The 17,284-nt window shown below is 43.9% G+C and overlaps 1 protein-coding gene across 16 annotated transcripts in view; it reads right to left on the reverse strand.

Annotated features, from left to right (window-relative positions):
* PPIP5K1 (diphosphoinositol pentakisphosphate kinase 1) overlaps window positions 1-17,284 on the reverse strand; it is a 48,785-nt gene that overhangs the window by 21,487 nt on the left and 10,014 nt on the right. For 6 of the 16 annotated variants that reach the window (XM_055316900.1, XM_055316901.1, XM_055316893.1 and 3 more), the window contains 14 exons: window positions 16,998-17,129; window positions 16,713-16,834; window positions 16,237-16,419; window positions 11,850-11,991; window positions 11,438-11,661; window positions 11,041-11,168; window positions 10,717-10,831; window positions 10,440-10,547; window positions 9,694-9,810; window positions 9,374-9,538; window positions 7,200-7,349; window positions 6,487-6,577; window positions 3,090-3,215; window positions 2,313-2,375 (listed from right to left, as the gene is read on the reverse strand). In XM_055316900.1, coding sequence (XP_055172875.1) covers window positions 2,313-2,375; window positions 3,090-3,215; window positions 6,487-6,577; window positions 7,200-7,349; window positions 9,374-9,538; window positions 9,694-9,810; window positions 10,440-10,547; window positions 10,717-10,831; window positions 11,041-11,168; window positions 11,438-11,661; window positions 11,850-11,991; window positions 16,237-16,419; window positions 16,713-16,834; window positions 16,998-17,129 — 1,866 coding nt within the window. The remainder of the gene's footprint in view (window positions 1-2,312; window positions 2,376-3,089; window positions 3,216-6,486; window positions 6,578-7,199; window positions 7,350-9,373; window positions 9,539-9,693; window positions 9,811-10,439; window positions 10,548-10,716; window positions 10,832-11,040; window positions 11,169-11,437; window positions 11,662-11,849; window positions 11,992-16,236; window positions 16,420-16,712; window positions 16,835-16,997; window positions 17,130-17,284) is intronic. The other 10 variants (XM_055316902.1, XM_055316910.1, XM_055316896.1 and 7 more) reach the window with 9 other exon arrangements.

Below are 17,284 nucleotides of genomic sequence, written 5' to 3' on the forward strand. Positions count from 1 at the left end.
TCAGGATGAGGTTAACCACAGTCTCTTTCCCACTATATTAGTTTCCTTTGGCGAGTTCAGTGTGTAGTTTAGGAATGGGCCATACTTGCATACTCAGTGTGGTCACAGGATGTGACAGAAGCTTATCAGGAACAGAGGCAGGGATGGCTGAGAGATGTTCTTTCGTTAAGGTAAGGAGTCAGCACTGCCTTGCCTCCTTTCAAAAGCTAGGTCCAGGTTTTCCAGCTGCTATTTCAAAGTGAGACATCACAGAAGGAGACAGTGATGATGGGACAGTAGAGTGGCATACTGTTGTCACTAATCTGCCATAACCAATTATAGGCAGAGCATCTACTCTGTAATTGCTAGGTCAAGCAAGATTTGACATGGTATAGAGCCTTCATACTGTCCTGAGGGACAAATTCAATCTAGGTAAACTTCAGCAAGAGACACAACACCTCCAAATTTCTCCTGTTACCATCAGGAAGATCCCAGATTCTAGCTTCTCAAATATGTTAGCCTCCAAACTCAAGTACAAGAAGAACAATGGCCAGAAGGCCCCCTGATGAAGTATGTAGGGAGTCAGAGAAGATCTTGAATTTACTCTCCTGCACTCTATCTGAATTATCCAAGTCTTTCTTCCTCTCTTCCTTTTGGTAGAATTAATTCTTCTCTTTTTTAACTGGTGAGGCTGCTACTCAAGGCCTCAGGGAACTAGAGACAGGTTTAAGGATCTGTTTTATAGATAAGGATCTTTTCTCACAAAGCCTAAGAACTAAGAGATCAGTGCTGTAACTTTGATTTCAGGGGCCCAAATTCCCAAATTCTTAGAGTATAGAACATAGTTCTATGTTCTATACTCTAAGTAACACATCTCTTAAGTCCAAGACCCAGGCTGTAGGGTTGGGATTGGTGCATGAGGTTCTATTATGGAGAGGACTATGGCATATGAAGGCCAGAAGAATTTGAAGCTAGATGTATAGGTAGAGGCATGCCACTCTGTAAGGGGTACTCCTTCACAGGGACAAATGGGAGCCAGGGTGGAGGTGGGATTATAAACTGAGAAAGTATAGGGTAGTCCACCTAGGAAAATTTCAGCAGTGCCTAGTAGAGAGGTATGGCCTAAATGAACTAAAATCTAGCAGTTGCCACTGGCTAAGGAGGTTTTTCCAGCGAGGAAACCAGGCTAATTTTATCTTCCTTAGAGAGACTTAGTTCTTGGACAGAAGAAAACCATGTATAAGAAAGTTGGATTTACCTTGAAAACAAGATACAAGGCAGAGAGAAACCAATAATATAAAGGATAAAACAGGGAGTAAGCCCTGGGTTCCCCTGCTATGCCCTACAAAGAGACCATTGCCCTTCAGTTTTTGGTTTACACAGATATATAAACTCTCCCACTTTAGTATGGCCAGACCAGTTCTTCAATATTTTTGAAACATTATTCATTCCTAAGCACACCCAGAATTCCCAGGAAACATCTCAATCTTCACTTCAAGCTTCTCTGAGATAGCAGCATCTTAGATAGGCTGGGGCTACAGGGAAACTGTGTTGTAACTCGTGTTGTATAACTCAAGGTACAATCCTTTTTCCTTTACCTACGGCCTCCTACCCCTGTATTTCTTCATCCCAAATCAATCTGGGCTCCTGTTTTCTAGACCCAGGCCCTAAGTTAGTAGTAACATAAAGCATATGTCAGGAGCACAGGAGCCACATAAAGTACACACAATGACAGGAGATAGGAATATGGCAATGGAAAACTATGAACTCAAGACCAGCACCCTTAGGTGTATGCATAGGAACTGGGAAATGCAGCAGCATTGCTCCATAAGAAAAACAAATTAGTCATTCACTCCAACAAAGAACTGGAGAAAAAACAGGAAGATCAAAATTGTATAAGCTGAGGAGTGGCGGAGGGGGGAGGGGGGTAAAGAAGACATGGAGATAATCCAGGAAATACTATTCTCTTCCTATGAAGGAGAACCACTGTTATATTTGTACAAAGCCCAGCAGTCATGTGATGGGAAAGGGAACGGTTTAATTAATGTTCTAGAGATGATGCTAAAAAAAGTGACAGGATGGTGATAATGGTGATCATGGACATATGTCCCTGAGTTGCCACACAGATAGGGCAGCCAGGCTGCAGCCAAGACTAAAGTTTGTCACAACAAAGGGTATGCCCCAGGAGGGACACTTAGTGAGTGGTTCATTCAGAGACAACATGTTGTCAACATAGTGGAAGGCAGAAGCAAAGTCAGTGTCAGAACTCAGAGGTTAAGTGTCTGGAGGCGACATGATGAGGGGGAATGATGTTGAGTCAGAAGCAAACGTACCGTTAGTCGGATGCTTTGCAAACGACACAGAAAATCGTTTTACGGCCGGGACAAACAAGAGCTCTGGGGAGAAAAGACATCATGGGGATTATACCCACCCCTGTCCCCACCCTCTGCTCTGGAATTTGCCCGCAATATACTATGTTCTTTATAGTTAGTATATGACCTGCTCCCACTCCACCCCTTAGATTCCTGACTACCATGTTTCAATCTTTTCCTTTGGTATAATCTCCTTGTAGGCATCTATGTGTCATCTCTACCACAATATGGCCCCACAAAGATGACCCTAATTTCACCACCACATCCTCTTTCTGGTCGTTTGGAAATAAAATCTGTAAAAAAAACTTTCATCCCTTCCCCCAATCTCTTTCCACATCATCTTTCCTGCCTTGGCTGAACAATTTCCCCATCCCTGATTTCCTAGATTTTAATCAACACTCCATTGCATTTTTCCTGACCATGGATCATCCTCTTTGGTCCTTACTCCTACAGGCCAGAATCCAGGAAAGAATATAAAGGTGGAGTAAATTGATGCAGCAGGGCTATATGTGGGAGATTATGAAGGGATAAGCATAAATAAGTAGTATTTATTGCACTGAGACAGAATGCAAATGGAGGTGGATGGGGTCTTGGTTCCTTCTCCCCTCTATAATTGATGAAGAAAACTTGTTATAAGGCCAGTGTCAGTGCCTTCTTAAGTATGAATGGTTCTTGAGCTGTGTCTGTGCTGTGGGACAAATGAGGAAAAAAGTTGCCCCCCAGAACCCACCCACATACCATCTCGGTGCTTCAGACTGGCAGGTGGTAGCTTTTTGCCATGGCTGCGGGCGTAGTCCTGAAGATTCGGGGCGCTGGAAGAGCCACCCAGCACTGTGGTGCTGAACAGCCCTGTGCACTGAGAGCCTGCAAGGCCGGGAGTGCATTAGTAGCCACACAAAGCTGTAATTACCACACAGAATTACACGTAACTTCACATGACACAAGAAGACACACACTCACATAGTCACTCAGAGCCATCACTATGTGGCCACTACACACAGATTTCACTATTGTCCATAGCTACACTGGGCAAGCAAGGTAGGGATTTTGCAGAAGATCTACATGATAGTTAAAAAAGGCTACTACAAATACAGGGTTAGTCATATTAGGGGACTCAAAGTTACTGAAAGAGGTAGACTATGCTCTCCAGGTACATCTTGGAAATGCTAAAAGGTAGATCTCCCTAGATTTCCCTAGATTTAATTCATTGCTCCTTACCCTTATATATAGTTTGAAGAACGAAGAAATATAGTCCCTTATAGATTTAGAAAGAACTTTGGGGGCATCTAGGTGGCTTAGTGGTTAAGTGTCTGCCTTTGGCTCAGGGTGTGATCCTGGGGTCCTGGGATCGAGTCCCACATTGGGCTCCCTATGGGGAACTTGCTTCTCCCTCTGCCTATGTCTCTGCCTCTCTGTGTGTCTCTCATGAATAAATAAAATCTTTAAAAAAAAAAAAAAAAGAAGGAAAGAACTTTGACTGAAACCAGAGACTAGGTTTTGAGCACCCAGTTCAAATTCCAAGTACACATAAGTTCTAATTCCTCCTAAGTTCTTCCAATTCCTCATAAATTTTTAATCCAACATTCCCTTCCTCCTCTCTCTCTTCAGGCCTTTTTTACTTTTCCCAAGAAAAAAGGTAGGAGATTCACTGAATTTTTAAAGCTGGAATGGACTCAAAGATCATGCAGTATAATCTTCTCATTTTAGAGATAAAGAAACTGAGATTCAAAATGGATCTCATTTGCTCAAGCTCATATAGTTCGTTAGAAGCTGAGCTAGAATGGAATTCAGGTCTCCTGATTCTAAAGTTTTTGTTTTTTTTTTTGTTTTTTATTTTTTATTTATGATAGTCACACACAGAGAGAGAGAGGCAGAGACACAGGCAGAGGGAGAAGCAGGCTCCATGCACCAGGAGCCTGACGTGGGATTCGATCCCGGGTCTCCAGGATCGTGCCCTGGGCCAAAGGCAGGCGCCAAACCGCTGCGCCACCCAGGGATCCCCAGGTCTCCTGATTCTAAAGATGAACTGTGTCTGGTTAGAAAAAAAAAAGTATATTTTCATCAAGAAGAAACAGAGCATTGTTTCTGAAGTGAAGATGGACATAAATTGAAAGACATGTGAGGAATGAGGTGATTACATGGAGGGCATGCCTACTATTTTGAGGACCCTATTAAGGAGGACCTGGTAAATAGGAAACAATAAAAAAGCCATGTTTTTTGTGCTCTCAAAAGTTTATTGCCTTATAAGTCCTATGCTCAAAGCCAGATGCCTACACATACAAGTTTGAAGAAAGCAAAGGGAACTCTATTGCCAATCAGAGGAGTAAATAAAACTTTAAAAATCTCTGAAGCAAATAAACCAGTCAATGTTTCAAATATGATTGAGAATAGAGTTGGGACTCCATAGCCCCCATTCCTACCATAGCTCATGAGGACAGAGTGGGAAGGAAGAAACAAGACTGATACCCAAGTTTATGGGATTTGGCTTTCTACTTCCAAATTCATCTTAGCCAAGAACCTGGGTTTGGCTTGGGAACTTAACATAGCAGAGATGGACAGAATGGGAAAGAAGGTCAACTTCCTTTGAGCCTACAAAGAAAGGGCCATGGTTTCAGGGATCCCAGTATTTCAAGGTCACTATAGAAATCAAGAAAGCTCAGATAGCAAGTATTCTGGAATTCAAGATTGCTGCTCTATGCAACTTCTCTTACCTTCCATGTGTAAATAGGCTCTAGAATGGGATTCCTGAGAGAAATAAAGGCTGTTAAATCTATCTACTTTTCTTCAGAGAAGCTGAAACTAGCTGGCTTTATCCCAGACCACTCAAATTGTTCTACATTTACTTCCCTCACTAAATAATTTTCTGGTGCAGTCTTGCCAATGCTGTCCTGTCCTGTCCTTGGATCATCTCAGAGCATAGTGTCTACCTTACCACCACCATCTGTCAACCAGTCCCATGCTCATACTTCTGTCTTATTCTGATATCATTCCTACTTAACTGGACCAGACACATCTATCCTCATTTCCAGCTTATCTGAAACCTATTCTTTATTGAAACTTCTAGGAAGAGAAGTCCATGTCACATATCTATATGTTTGTCAGTTATTTTTCATGTCCCAAACCGTCTACCTCATTTCAGGGATCTAGAAGGCAACCTACTCCCATAAAATTAGCTGGGAAAGTTAACAAAACTTTTCTCTCCCTTGCTAGTCCAAAAGCTAACCATTTTGCGGCCAAGACATTGGGTGCCAAGGACAAAAGTAACAGAAAAATGAAAGGGGCTAAATAGAGAGAATAATAGGACAAGATAGAAGCCAGAGGACCAAGTCCAGACCCCACACAATTGTCTCTAATTGCCAGTTTTACTTACTGGCTCATAAGGCCCTATATTCAAAGATAGCCCCTCCCGAGGACCACTCCCCACTCCCAAAGAATACAATACCCTCTGAGGCTTGGTCCTTCCTGCAGTCTGTGTTCTTAGGAAAGGTTGAATGATGTTCTCCACCCCTCTCCAGGAATCAAAAAAATCAAGAGACATTCCCTCAAAGTCCTGAGAGAAGCCTCTGCCACTACACCAGTCTCAGATATGTCCCTCAATTTTCAGGAAGGAAGGAAGGAAAAAAAATTACAGAATTAGGAGAGGATGAAGGAGAGGGCATGGAGGTAGGAGGGGCCAGAGCAGGGATACAATAAACATAGGTCTCAAGGAAGACATGGCACAAGTTCTCCAAATGAGGAATAGGACACTTATGAGGAGGTCACAAGTACCTCTATTTATAGTTTCGTCTCTGATAACTCTGAAGTATCAGAGTCTCCATGGTCCCTTAAGGTCTGGGCTAGACCGGGAGGACAGAAAGGAATGGGAGGGGAAGCCAGAAAAATGCCCTTGAGCCAGAGAAATGGGGGTTGGTGAAAAAACCAAAAGACAAACACCTTCCTGGAATGGAAACAATCATCTGGGATCAAAATTCGCACCTAAACATGGCTTTTCCCAATTCATCCTCCCTAGCCCCACCCAACAATTCCACTGACTAGATGACCCCAACACCCGTGACTAAGGTTTCCCCACAATAAAACCCTGAAGAACAGACAGACACCCTTTCCCAACAACAGGTGAAATGCTGGAAAACCATACCTAGGCCACTCTGCTTCATCTCTGTTGGTGGCCGTGCAGATGAAAAGAGCCGGTAGCCACCAGGCCTTGAGGATGAAGTCTCAGAAAGCACCTGGAGAACAAGGATTCTATATTACCATTTTGCCACCTCAACCAAGAGGTCTAAAACCCAGGTCCCGAATTCCTGCCCCTATAAAGCCAAGAAAAGTCAGAAAGTTTGGAAGAACCAAAGGATTTTTATGGGAGAAGAAAAATGAAAAGGGAATGGAGAGTATACTTTGCAGAGGGAACTGTCCAGGAAATCCTATATACCAGAAGGCACTTGTATATCCAAGATGCCTGTCCGCACAGCCCTTCTATCCCAAATCTGAGAAATCATTATTCAACCATTCTCAGTTCTCTGCAAAGCAGGGTTCCTTAATCTTTTCTATCCCTCCACAGGACTCAAAGCCAATCACAATAAATGAGTCATGATAAGAAGTAAAGTCTGGCTACCCTCTTCTCTTTTCATGGGACAGCTGTAGTTATGGCAACCACACTCAGTTTCTTATCTGTATCAAGAAACTCTCCCTTCCATATCTGGAGACATGAAACAGATTTCTAAAAAGGCTACAAGAGCCTAATCACACAGACCCCAAATATATACTCCACCACCCGCAGATAGTATTCTGAGTCCCTAGGTCCCAAAAGGCAAAGACAGAGGCAGGAAAGGAAGATGAAGTTGGGAGGGACACCTGTGTGCAGGATGCCAGGTGAGTGGTGGACACAGCCCGGGGCTGTAGGCCGATGGCTGGGGAAGGCCTGGGGAGGTCTCCTGACCTCCTGCGGCGCCGTCCCCGCAAGGGGATCAGGTCCAGGTTCCCCGTGCACTGCATGTTCATGACCTGCAATCAGACCGGGTGGAAAGCCGGTCACAGCTCCTTTAACTCCCAGGCTCCCAAAAGCCCCAGTGCCCATTGGGCAGAGCTAGTTATAGGCCTGAAGAGGACGATCACCTAGGGCATAGCTGCTATGAAGGTCACAGATTCTGTATTTTAAACTGTCCAAAAATATGAGATGACAAGAGAAGAAGGGATAGGAGGAAGGGTTGTAGTTGATAAGAATAAGAATACCAACGCCTATACCTACAGAATAAAGAAAGGAAATATTAATATTAAAAGGCTGTGTAACCAAGGAGTAGAGAGGAGATTTTCTTGCAAAGCTGAGGAGCATATCTTCGGCAACCATCATCCTGGATGAGCCATGGTATAAGTAACACTAGAAACTAAAAGGAAGGAATGTGATTACAACAGGAAGCTTCCTATAGGCCTGAAAGAAAAAAAGCCAACTCATAAAGTCTGAGAGATGATACACAGAGAGCTCTGCTTTGCCTATGTCTCTTGACTGATTAAACTAGAAGGAAAGACACTGGCAGACCATGTGAATGGGGAAGACATTTAGATGTGGAGAAGCAGTTTATTAATGGAAGATTATATGTCATTGTTATCCATTTAATCTATACCCATGTGAGTCTGTAGGGTACTAGTGTACTGTGGACACCAAGTTAACTAACACCTTAAAGAGAAAATGATGCATACCCCACCTAAAGAAGCTCTGAGTATTCATAATGTCAAACCTACCGTAAAATCATTAGGAAGAAAAGAATAAGTCCAAAACAAAGTACAGTTTATCTTCTCAGCTTTCTCCAAAATCTGAACTATAAATCTTTGGCTGAACCTATGTAAGCTAGTTACAGATTCTTCTGAGATAGTCCTAAAATGAAAGAACAATTTCTTTAAGACAGAGAGCTGGGGGCAGCCCAGATGGCTCAGCAGTTTAGCGCCACCTTCAGCCCAGGGCCTGATCCTGGAGACCCGGGATGGAGTCCCACATCGGGCTCCCTGTGTGGAGCCTGCTTCTCCCTCTGCCTGCGTCTCTGCCTCTCTCTGTGTGTGTCTCTCCTGAATAAATAAAATCTTTAAAAAAAAAAAAAAAAAGACAGAGAGCTGGTACAGAGCCAGGTGAATACATTTATTTGTCAAAGCAGGACCCAAGTCAGACAGTCAGAACCCCTGAGACAGGGATAAATCATGGGGTCAAGAGAGTGTCATTGAGCCAAAGAGGGAAAAAATCTTTCCAGGAAAAAAGACCTGAACAAAAACAGCAGCACAGTAAGCTGGACACAATGTAACATCTACTACAGTTCCTCCCTCTAGGCTAGAGAACTAGAACCAGGCCTAGAGACAAACTCCAAAAATAGAGACAAACAAGCCCAGGCCAATAAACCTCCTCATCAGAATAGAGGGAAGACAGAAAGACATCCAGACTTGCTTCCCTTTCTGAGATGAGTACAGATAACCCTAGAGGGATGAAATTAAAGTTTCATGTAACTGCTCCTGTCTAAGCTATAATTTTTACCCAAGGCAACAAAGAGATGGAAAGAGTCTGGTCCTTAATAACAATCATTTTCATAGTATAGTTACTGTTTACTGAGCATCTATATGTGGGATATTGCTTGTGTTTCATAGATGAAAAAAACAGGCTTGGTAAAGTTACCTGTCCAAGGTCACACAGCTTTTAAGTGTTGGACTGGGAGTTTAGCCCAGAGTTCATGTTGTTTCCACTACACTTCCTTTTTAAAAACAGCCTTTTCGAGTTCATCCAGAGGCCTCCTCCCCAATCTCATCTCTTACAACCCTAACTTTCAGGCGTCTCTCACTGGTATCTCTTTAATCTCAGAAGTAGGAACCAGCTTAAAGGAGCTTTATTGGGAGACCTGCTGTGAAAGAGAAATTAAGTAAAACATATCCACCAGGGACAGGAGGACTCTGCTTAAGGTCCCAAGAATCCCCCAAGGGGATTCAGAGGATTCATGAATATTGTTCTATAAGGAATTCCACCACTTCTTTCTCCCAAGCCCTCCCATTACCTCCATGGAACCAGCTTTCCGGTTACGAATGAGGGGTGATCTCTTTGGGAGGCCAGGGCCCTCAAGGGGCTGGGGTGAAGTCTGCAATGCCCGGTCTGGTTCATCTGATGCCTTCCCTGGGCACAGGTTCTCCATGCTGCCTTGGTCTGTTTTCATCTCTTCATTCTACCCAAAAACAGGCACAGATCAGAAAGGTGTTAATGGCCTCCAGCCTCCTAATCCCAGACTCCCCAATCCTTTTACCTCCCTATACCACTTCTAAGTTTCCCATCACTTGGATCCTAAATCCTCTAATCTGAAATTCCAGCACTCAGACCCACCTCAGAAGAAGCTGGACGGAATCCACAGCCAGTTGGGGCACTGCCTTCTTCCTCAACACCTTTCACTCCAGGGCTAAAGTGTAGCTCCACATGGAACCGCTCCTCTGATAAGGGATCCTATGGGGCATCAACATGAAGCGGCAATGGGAAAAGTTGGATATGGTGGTAGAAGACCATGCAGGGACAACAGAGGGGAACTCAAGAGGATACATCATCCCAGGGCTGAGATTTCAGTATTTTACGCCACTCTGGGGCTAAACTATTGTAGCTTCCCCTTAACTATAGTCTAGTGGTAAAGGATCCTCATTCCCTCGCCTCCACCATTTGAGATCCACCACCGCACATGACCTTCTAACCCCCAGTTCCACAATTCTTTCCATCCAACTCCCACAGAAATTCAGCTTTGCTACAGGACATACAGCAGCACACTTGAAGATATCTTTGTGGAGTCAGATGGAAAAGGTATAACAATGTTTGAGGGAAAAAGACTCATTATAACATCATCCCAAATTCTATACCCTCCCTAATGCAGAGCTATGTTCTATGGTATCTCTCTGGCTCAACACCATCCTAAAACACTTTTTTCTGTTCCAGTAGGAACCTCCTGGATGCTCTGTGACATGCTATGCTTAAGTATCACACCTAACTGAATTCTACAAATTACAAGGATATGAAAGTTTCTTTCTAAAACAGGAAGGAGGAGAAAGAAGAGGTACCCTCCTCACCCAATCCTGTTATCTCCTTACCCGTGTGTTGTCCTCATAAAGCATGATGACAATCTGGGTCATATAGTTGAGCTCTGAAATGGCACTGAGATAAGCCAAAGCTCTCTGCCATTGTGCATCCTGGGTCTCCTACCAAGCACAGAAGAGGAAAGTTAATGCCCAAAGACAAGGGAGCCAGGGAAGGGGCAGGGAGACCAAGAGAATACAGAAAGCTTGCAGTAAAAAAGAAACATGAGGAGAAGAGTAAAAGAATGCTGGGGAAAAAACATTTATAGGTTGAAGGAAGAAATATCCTTACATCAAGAAGTCCCCCATAACGGAAGACACTGAGTAGGGAGTGGACATGGCTTTCACTGGTGAAATAGAGACGTGTTCGAACATGGCGGCCTGGGGAGAGCACCCCTCGGGAGTACCTGAGATAAGAGCTAAGTTATTCACATTGTCACATAATCCTCTTCCCACCCCTCCACAAACTCCTTCCTCCCATCTCAAACACTTCTCTCCTTTCCACCCAAGAATCCCTTCTATTCTCAGTTCCCCAGGCTGTCCCAGCCTGAATTCCCCCAAGGGCTCCCTGACATGTCCCTCCCTCCATCCAGCACCCCTCCCATCCCTCCCTCACAGGGGATGCAGCTTGTTGACAGACTCATCCTCGTGGGTTCTCTGCAGGTCAAGTAGTATTTTCCGCAACAGTGGAAGACAGAAGCCCACAGCAATTTCCAGTTTCTCCTCCCGACTGATCCCGTACTCCTAGGGGCCACAGGCCAGGGATAAGTACCTCAGTGAATCTTGTTTCCCTCTTGCCTCATACTCCTAGGCCCAAGATGATGATGTTTCTTTCCACCTCAGGTCTAGGGTTTCTCTTACACTTAAACAGAGCCAGAGTGGAGCCTGAGAATTATAGCAACTCAACTAATTCTTTGTCTAAATTTCCTTCCCCTGGTTCCCACACCAGCCCTCTTTCCTGCTTTTTTCCCCTTCCTTTCCCAGTGCCCATATCCCTAGGCTATAAGACACACCTGGGGAATGACCACATCAGCCAATGCTTTAGAGAGACGTAGCAACTCTGCTGTGCCTTGAAGTCCCAGACTCCCATTGTGCTGCACATCATACTTGACACAGTCATAGATATCAGGGATCTTACTGATATCATAGCGCCCACTCTTCTGTCGAAAGTCACGCTCTAGTTTGCTCCAACGCTGTAGCATGAGCTCTAGTGTCTCACTATGGTAGAGTTGCAGGTCTGGAAGGAAGATGCACAGTCAAAAAGAACCAAAGATTTGATCTCTCACAAAAGATTCTAACAAATCTGAAGTAGAATCAGAGGGATGAGAACACCTGCCTCAGACACTTAGGAGAGAACACAGGAGCACCTAAGGAACTCATCCATACTTGAAACCTTGAAGGGAAGATAGTACTATTCATACCCACCTACAGACTTGGGGTCCTGCATCCGTTCCCGGATCTGATGAGTGAGGTTTTCAATCAGGGCAAATACCTGATCACAGACTTTCACAGGATTCTGGATGACAGCCATGGAGTTTAGGAGGGAAGTGCTTCCAGTGGGAGCTAGCTATAAGGAACAGAGAGATGAAAAGAAAGATAGGCTCCGTGCCAATTGCCCAGAATCGTGTAAGCTAAATACAGATTCTATCTGCAAGTAAAATCTGTTTGTAGGCTCACTCCAATAAGGATTCTTAGGGCATAAGGGCATACTATCGGTTCTAGGATGAGGGGACTGCTCTAACATAGTCATCTAAGAAGGATTGAGGGTCAAAGTCCTGGAATCCAGAGGAAATAAAACCTAAGTTCTTTCTTTCTTTTCTTTTTTTCTTTCTTTCTTTCTTTTTTTTAAGAGAGGGAGAGAGAGGGTGGGGAAGAGGCAGAGGGAGAGAATCTTTTTTTTTTTAATTTTATTTATTTATGATAGGCACACAGTGAGAGAGAGAAAGAGAGGCAGAGACATAGGCAGAGGGAGAAGCAGGCTCCATGCACCGAGAGCCCGACGTGGGATTCGATCCCGGGTCTCCAGGATCGCGCCCTGGGCCAAAGGCAGGCGCCAAACCGCTGTGCCACCCAGGGATCCCATGAGGGAGAGAATCTTAAGCAGGCTCTGTGTCCAGCACAGAGTCTGACACAGGACTCAATCTCAAAATCCTGAGATCATGACCTGAGCTAAAATCAAGAGTCATATGCTTAACTGACCAAGCCACCCAAGCACTCCCCCCACCCCAATAAAAGAACCTAGGTCAGAGCACCTGGGTGGCTCAGTCAGTTGAGCATCCAGCTCCTGGTTTGGGGTCGGGTCATGGTCTCAGGGTGATGAAATCGAGCCTCTCATTTGGCTCTGAGCTGGGCATGAAGCCTGCCTGGGATTCTCTCTCTTCCTCTCCCCATTCATGTACTCTTGCTCTCACTCTCTCTCTTTTCTCTCAAATAAATGAAATCTTTAAAAATAAAACAGGGATGCCTGCATGGCTCAGTGGTTGAGCATCTGCCTGCGGCTCAAGGCGTGATCCCAGGTCTGGGGATTGAGTCCCAAATCAGGCTCCCTGCAGGGAGCCTGCTTCTTCCTCTGTCTAGGTCTCTGCCTTTCTCTCTTTATCTCGTGAATAAATAGATAAAATCTTTAAAAAATAATTAAATATAATAAATAAAAATATACATGGAAACTACTTAGGAGGGGTACCTGAATGGCTCAGTCAGTTAAGACTCTTGAATTCAGCTCAGGTTATGATCTCAGAGTCATGATATCAAGCCCAGTGTCGGGCTCTGCACTGGGCATGGAACCTGCTTGAGATTCACTCTGCTCTCTTTTGACCCATCCCCCCACCTGACTTGGATGCTCATTCTCTCTCTTAAAAAAGAAAAAAGAAAAGAAAAGAAAAGAAGAGAAGAGAAGAGAAGAGAAGAGAAGAGAAGAGAAGAAGAGAAGAGAAGAGAAAGAAAAGAAAAAAAGAAAAGAAAAGAAAAGAAAAGAAAAGAAAAGAAAAGAAAAGAAAAAGTTGGGAAATAGAGATTAAACCAAAGCCCTTCAAAACCCCCACAGAATGTTTTCACAACTGGGCAACAGAGATAACAAAATCGTATTCCTCTTAACAAAATGCTACCTTGACCTAGAGCAGAGGTCCTGCCTCAGAGCTAGGTTCCAGCTCAAGTTTTCAGGACAGTGAGAGTCAATGAAGAATGGGGAAAGGAAAAGAGGATTGTGGGTGGAATGCACACATCTGACCTAAGCCCTTACAAGTTCTGTCTTTGCTAGCAAAAAGAAGCAAGGAAGAAAAAAAAGTGCTTTAACTTTTTGAATTTGACATTGAGCAATGGATTAGAACATAAGAGAGCAAGGTCCTACCCCTATCAAGTCTTGCTCAGAGAAAAACACAAAAAAAATGCCATTCTCCAGGTAATATGCACAGCTACTTAGCTCACTGAAGAACCTATCAGAAATGGTTACATGATACTTTGAATAAAATGCCACTGAACTGTACACTTTTAAGTATACATGATTCAAGTGGGGAGGCACCTCACTGGCTCAGTCAGTAAAGCATGCAACTCTTGATCTCAAGGTTGTGAGTTAAAGCCCCATGTTGGGTATAGAGACTACTTTATAATAATAATTTAAAAAATCTTTTAAAAAAGATTCACGTGGTACTATGATTTTAAAAGCTTTTTTTCTTAAAAAAGAACTCATCAGAAATGAGCTATCAGTGGTAAGATAGTACAAAATCACTGTCTGACATGATCTCCAGTCAATCATGGCCTCGATACACAGAAAAAAAGATGACATTGGGTAGTGGCACCCACCACAATTAATACTATGAGGCACTGCACTGTAGTGGCTAACAGCTTGGGCTCTCAGGTTAGACGATTTGAGTTCATACTAGCTGGGTGACCTTAGAAAGGTTGCTTAAATTCTTCTGAGCCTAGGTTTTCTCATCTGTAAAATGGGAGAAAAGTAGTACAAGTCCAGAGTTCTCATGGTGAATTAAATATGACCATTAATTCTTTGTCATCTTCCCCTTGCCTAGAATCTGCACTGGCCCTGTGACTGCTTAACCAATAAATAACAACAACAAGACCACAAAGTTATGTTGTATTAACTCTGGGTCTACACTTTAAAAGAGCTTGGAAGGGGGCACCTGGCTGGCTCAGTTGGTGGAGCATGCAACTCTTGCTTTCAGGGTTATGAGTTAGAGCCCCACATTTGGTGTAGAGATTACTTAAAAATAAAATATTTTTATATATTTTGAGAGAGAGAGAGTGTGCACACAAGCAGGTGCGCAGATGGAAAGGGAGAGAGAATCTCAAAGTAGACTCCTTGACATGGGGCTCAATCTCACCACCACGAGATCACAACCCAACCATGAGACATAAAAATAGGGGCTCCTGGGTGGTGCAGTTGGTTAAGTATGAAATTCTTGATTTTGGCTAGGTCATGATCTCAGGGTGGTGAGATCGAGCACCGTGTTGAGCTCCATGCTCAGCACAGTCTACTTAAAATATTCTCCATTTCCCCCTGCCCCTCCCCTGAAGCGCATGCACACGTGCGTGCTCTCTCTCAAATAAATAAGCTAATTTAAAAATAATAATTAGGGATCCCTGGGTGGCGCAGCGGTTTGGCGCCTGCCTTTGGCCCAGAGCGCAATCCTGGAGACCCGGGATCGAATCCCACGTCGTGCTCCCAGTGCATGGAGCCTGCTTCTCCCTCTGCCTGTGTCTCTGCCTCTCTCTCTCTCTCTCTCTTTGTGTGTGTGACTATCATGAATAAATAAATAAATTTTTTTAAATAAAAATAATAATTAAATTTTAAAAATCTTAAAAAAAATAAAACAGCTTGGAGACTTCTAACTTTTGGAGTGTCTTAAGCTACCATTTAAGAAGTCTGGCTACCATGCTAGAGAAACCACATGGAGAAAACATGCAGAGAGGAGATGCTCTAAAGACTAGGGAGAGGATCCCTGGGTGGCGCAGCAGTTTGGCGCCTGCCTTTGGCCCAGGGCGCGATCCTGGAGACCCGGGATCGAATCCCACATCGGGCTCCCGGTGCATGGAGCCTGCTTCTCCCTCTGCCTGTGTCTCTGCCTCTCTCTCTCTGTGACTATCATAAATTAAAAAAAAAATTAAAAAAAAATATTAAAAAAAATAAATAAAGACTAGGGAGAACAAAAAGAGGGAGAAAGCTCAGTCATCTTAGCAACGCAGTTGAGCCATCAGATGGTTTCAGCCCCCAAACCTGGCCAATATCTGGGGAGTTTTAGGAGATACCCCAACCAAGACCAGCTGAGCCTAGAACTATGTGTAAGACAATAGAGTCAATGTTGTTCTTTAAGTTACTGAGTTTGGGGGCAGTTTTTTTATGTATCAGTAATAACTGAAACATTATTTCTTTCAGAATCCTTGGGGCAAAGTGGGTTTTGGAACTGGGAATTTTTCAGACTTTAGGAAGTTAATATAGTGCATATGCCACATTGTATACTATCTCCAACAGGGCTTAGGGTATAACTAAATGCATTTATATTTCTGCAGCACAATATGACCATTTATACTAAACAAAATAAATAAGAATTAGAAACCATCTTATGTCAGGTTTTGCTACCAAATGAATCTTGGTGCCAAATCTTTTTTGTTTTTGAAATTATGAATAAGAGATTGTATACCCATACTTACTTCAAAGAGTAAGGATTAAGTGAGATAATGTATGGAAACCATGGAAAGCAGTGCCTATCACACAGTAAGTACCATTATTGATCACTCTTACTTAGGATTCTAGGACTTTGGGATAGGGTTATATTGGGCACAAAAATAGGGAGAGCCTGACCTGATCATAATCCTCAGGACCAAAAGGTGCATCCTGCTGCAGAATATGGTGTAGTCGAGCCTTCACTCGATGCTGGCAACTGCTCAAGGAATCGCCATCACTATCCAGGAGCCCATTCATGTTGGCACTCTTCACCATTTGTACCAAAATAGGTGTTAGCTCTCCTTCTAGAGCCAGAAGGCCCTGGAGGGGAAACACAAAATCTCTTAGTTTTCCTTCCAGTCTACTTCCTGTAGGCCTGGTTCCAGAGATCAAAGGAGAGCTGGCTTGGAGAGGAGAGGTATATGTCAAGGGGCCTAACACCACTAATTATTCTCAGCTCATTCTCAGTTGTATAGAATGAGTCACATACAAGCAGAAACTTCTCTAAGCCAGCACATAAACATCCTGACATTTCCCAACTAGTTCTCTAAATTCTCAGCTTCTCTACATTAGGTAGAGAAGGTGGGACTGTGGGAGAACTGTTAAGTGTGCACCTTGGCAAAGGCAGCAGCAGTCATCTGGACACGGCCTTCATCAGAGGCATAAATCTTGAGATCATGGCGGAAAGTGCTATGGAGACGAAGCAGCCCACAACCAGGGAAGCCAGCATAGTCACCTGGGGGTAAAGCGGAGGACCAGGAATGGTCTACTATAAATACCCACATGGAAGAAAAAATGCTCTTTCTCCCATTAACTTCCACATTGCCTCTGTCTATTTCCCCAACTTATTCTCTAATCATCTTATCTAAGCCCTGCTATTTACCCCCCCAAATACTCACCCTGTCCTCCAGGGTACATGCAGCGAAAAGCTCGCCCAAGCTCCTCAGCCTGAACACGGCCAGCAGGAGTCAGTTCTCCACCCCACTTCAGTACCAGCAACAGAGATGGGGCCAGGGCCTCCCGCTGTGGATCTGCAGAAATAAGGGGCAGTGAATAGGTCTAGATCTAAGGAAAATAGTGGAGACAACTAAATGTCTTCTGAGGAGCCCAGAAAGGTGACTTGAGGCAGAGGTCATTTTAAGAATAAGAGACTTGAGTGGTAATGGGAAGGGGTATTATATCTTAC

This window comes from Nyctereutes procyonoides, unplaced genomic scaffold (genome assembly GCF_905146905.1).
Source record: "Nyctereutes procyonoides isolate TBG_1078 unplaced genomic scaffold, NYPRO_anot_genome, whole genome shotgun sequence".
Lineage (NCBI taxonomy): Eukaryota > Metazoa > Chordata > Mammalia > Carnivora > Canidae > Nyctereutes > Nyctereutes procyonoides.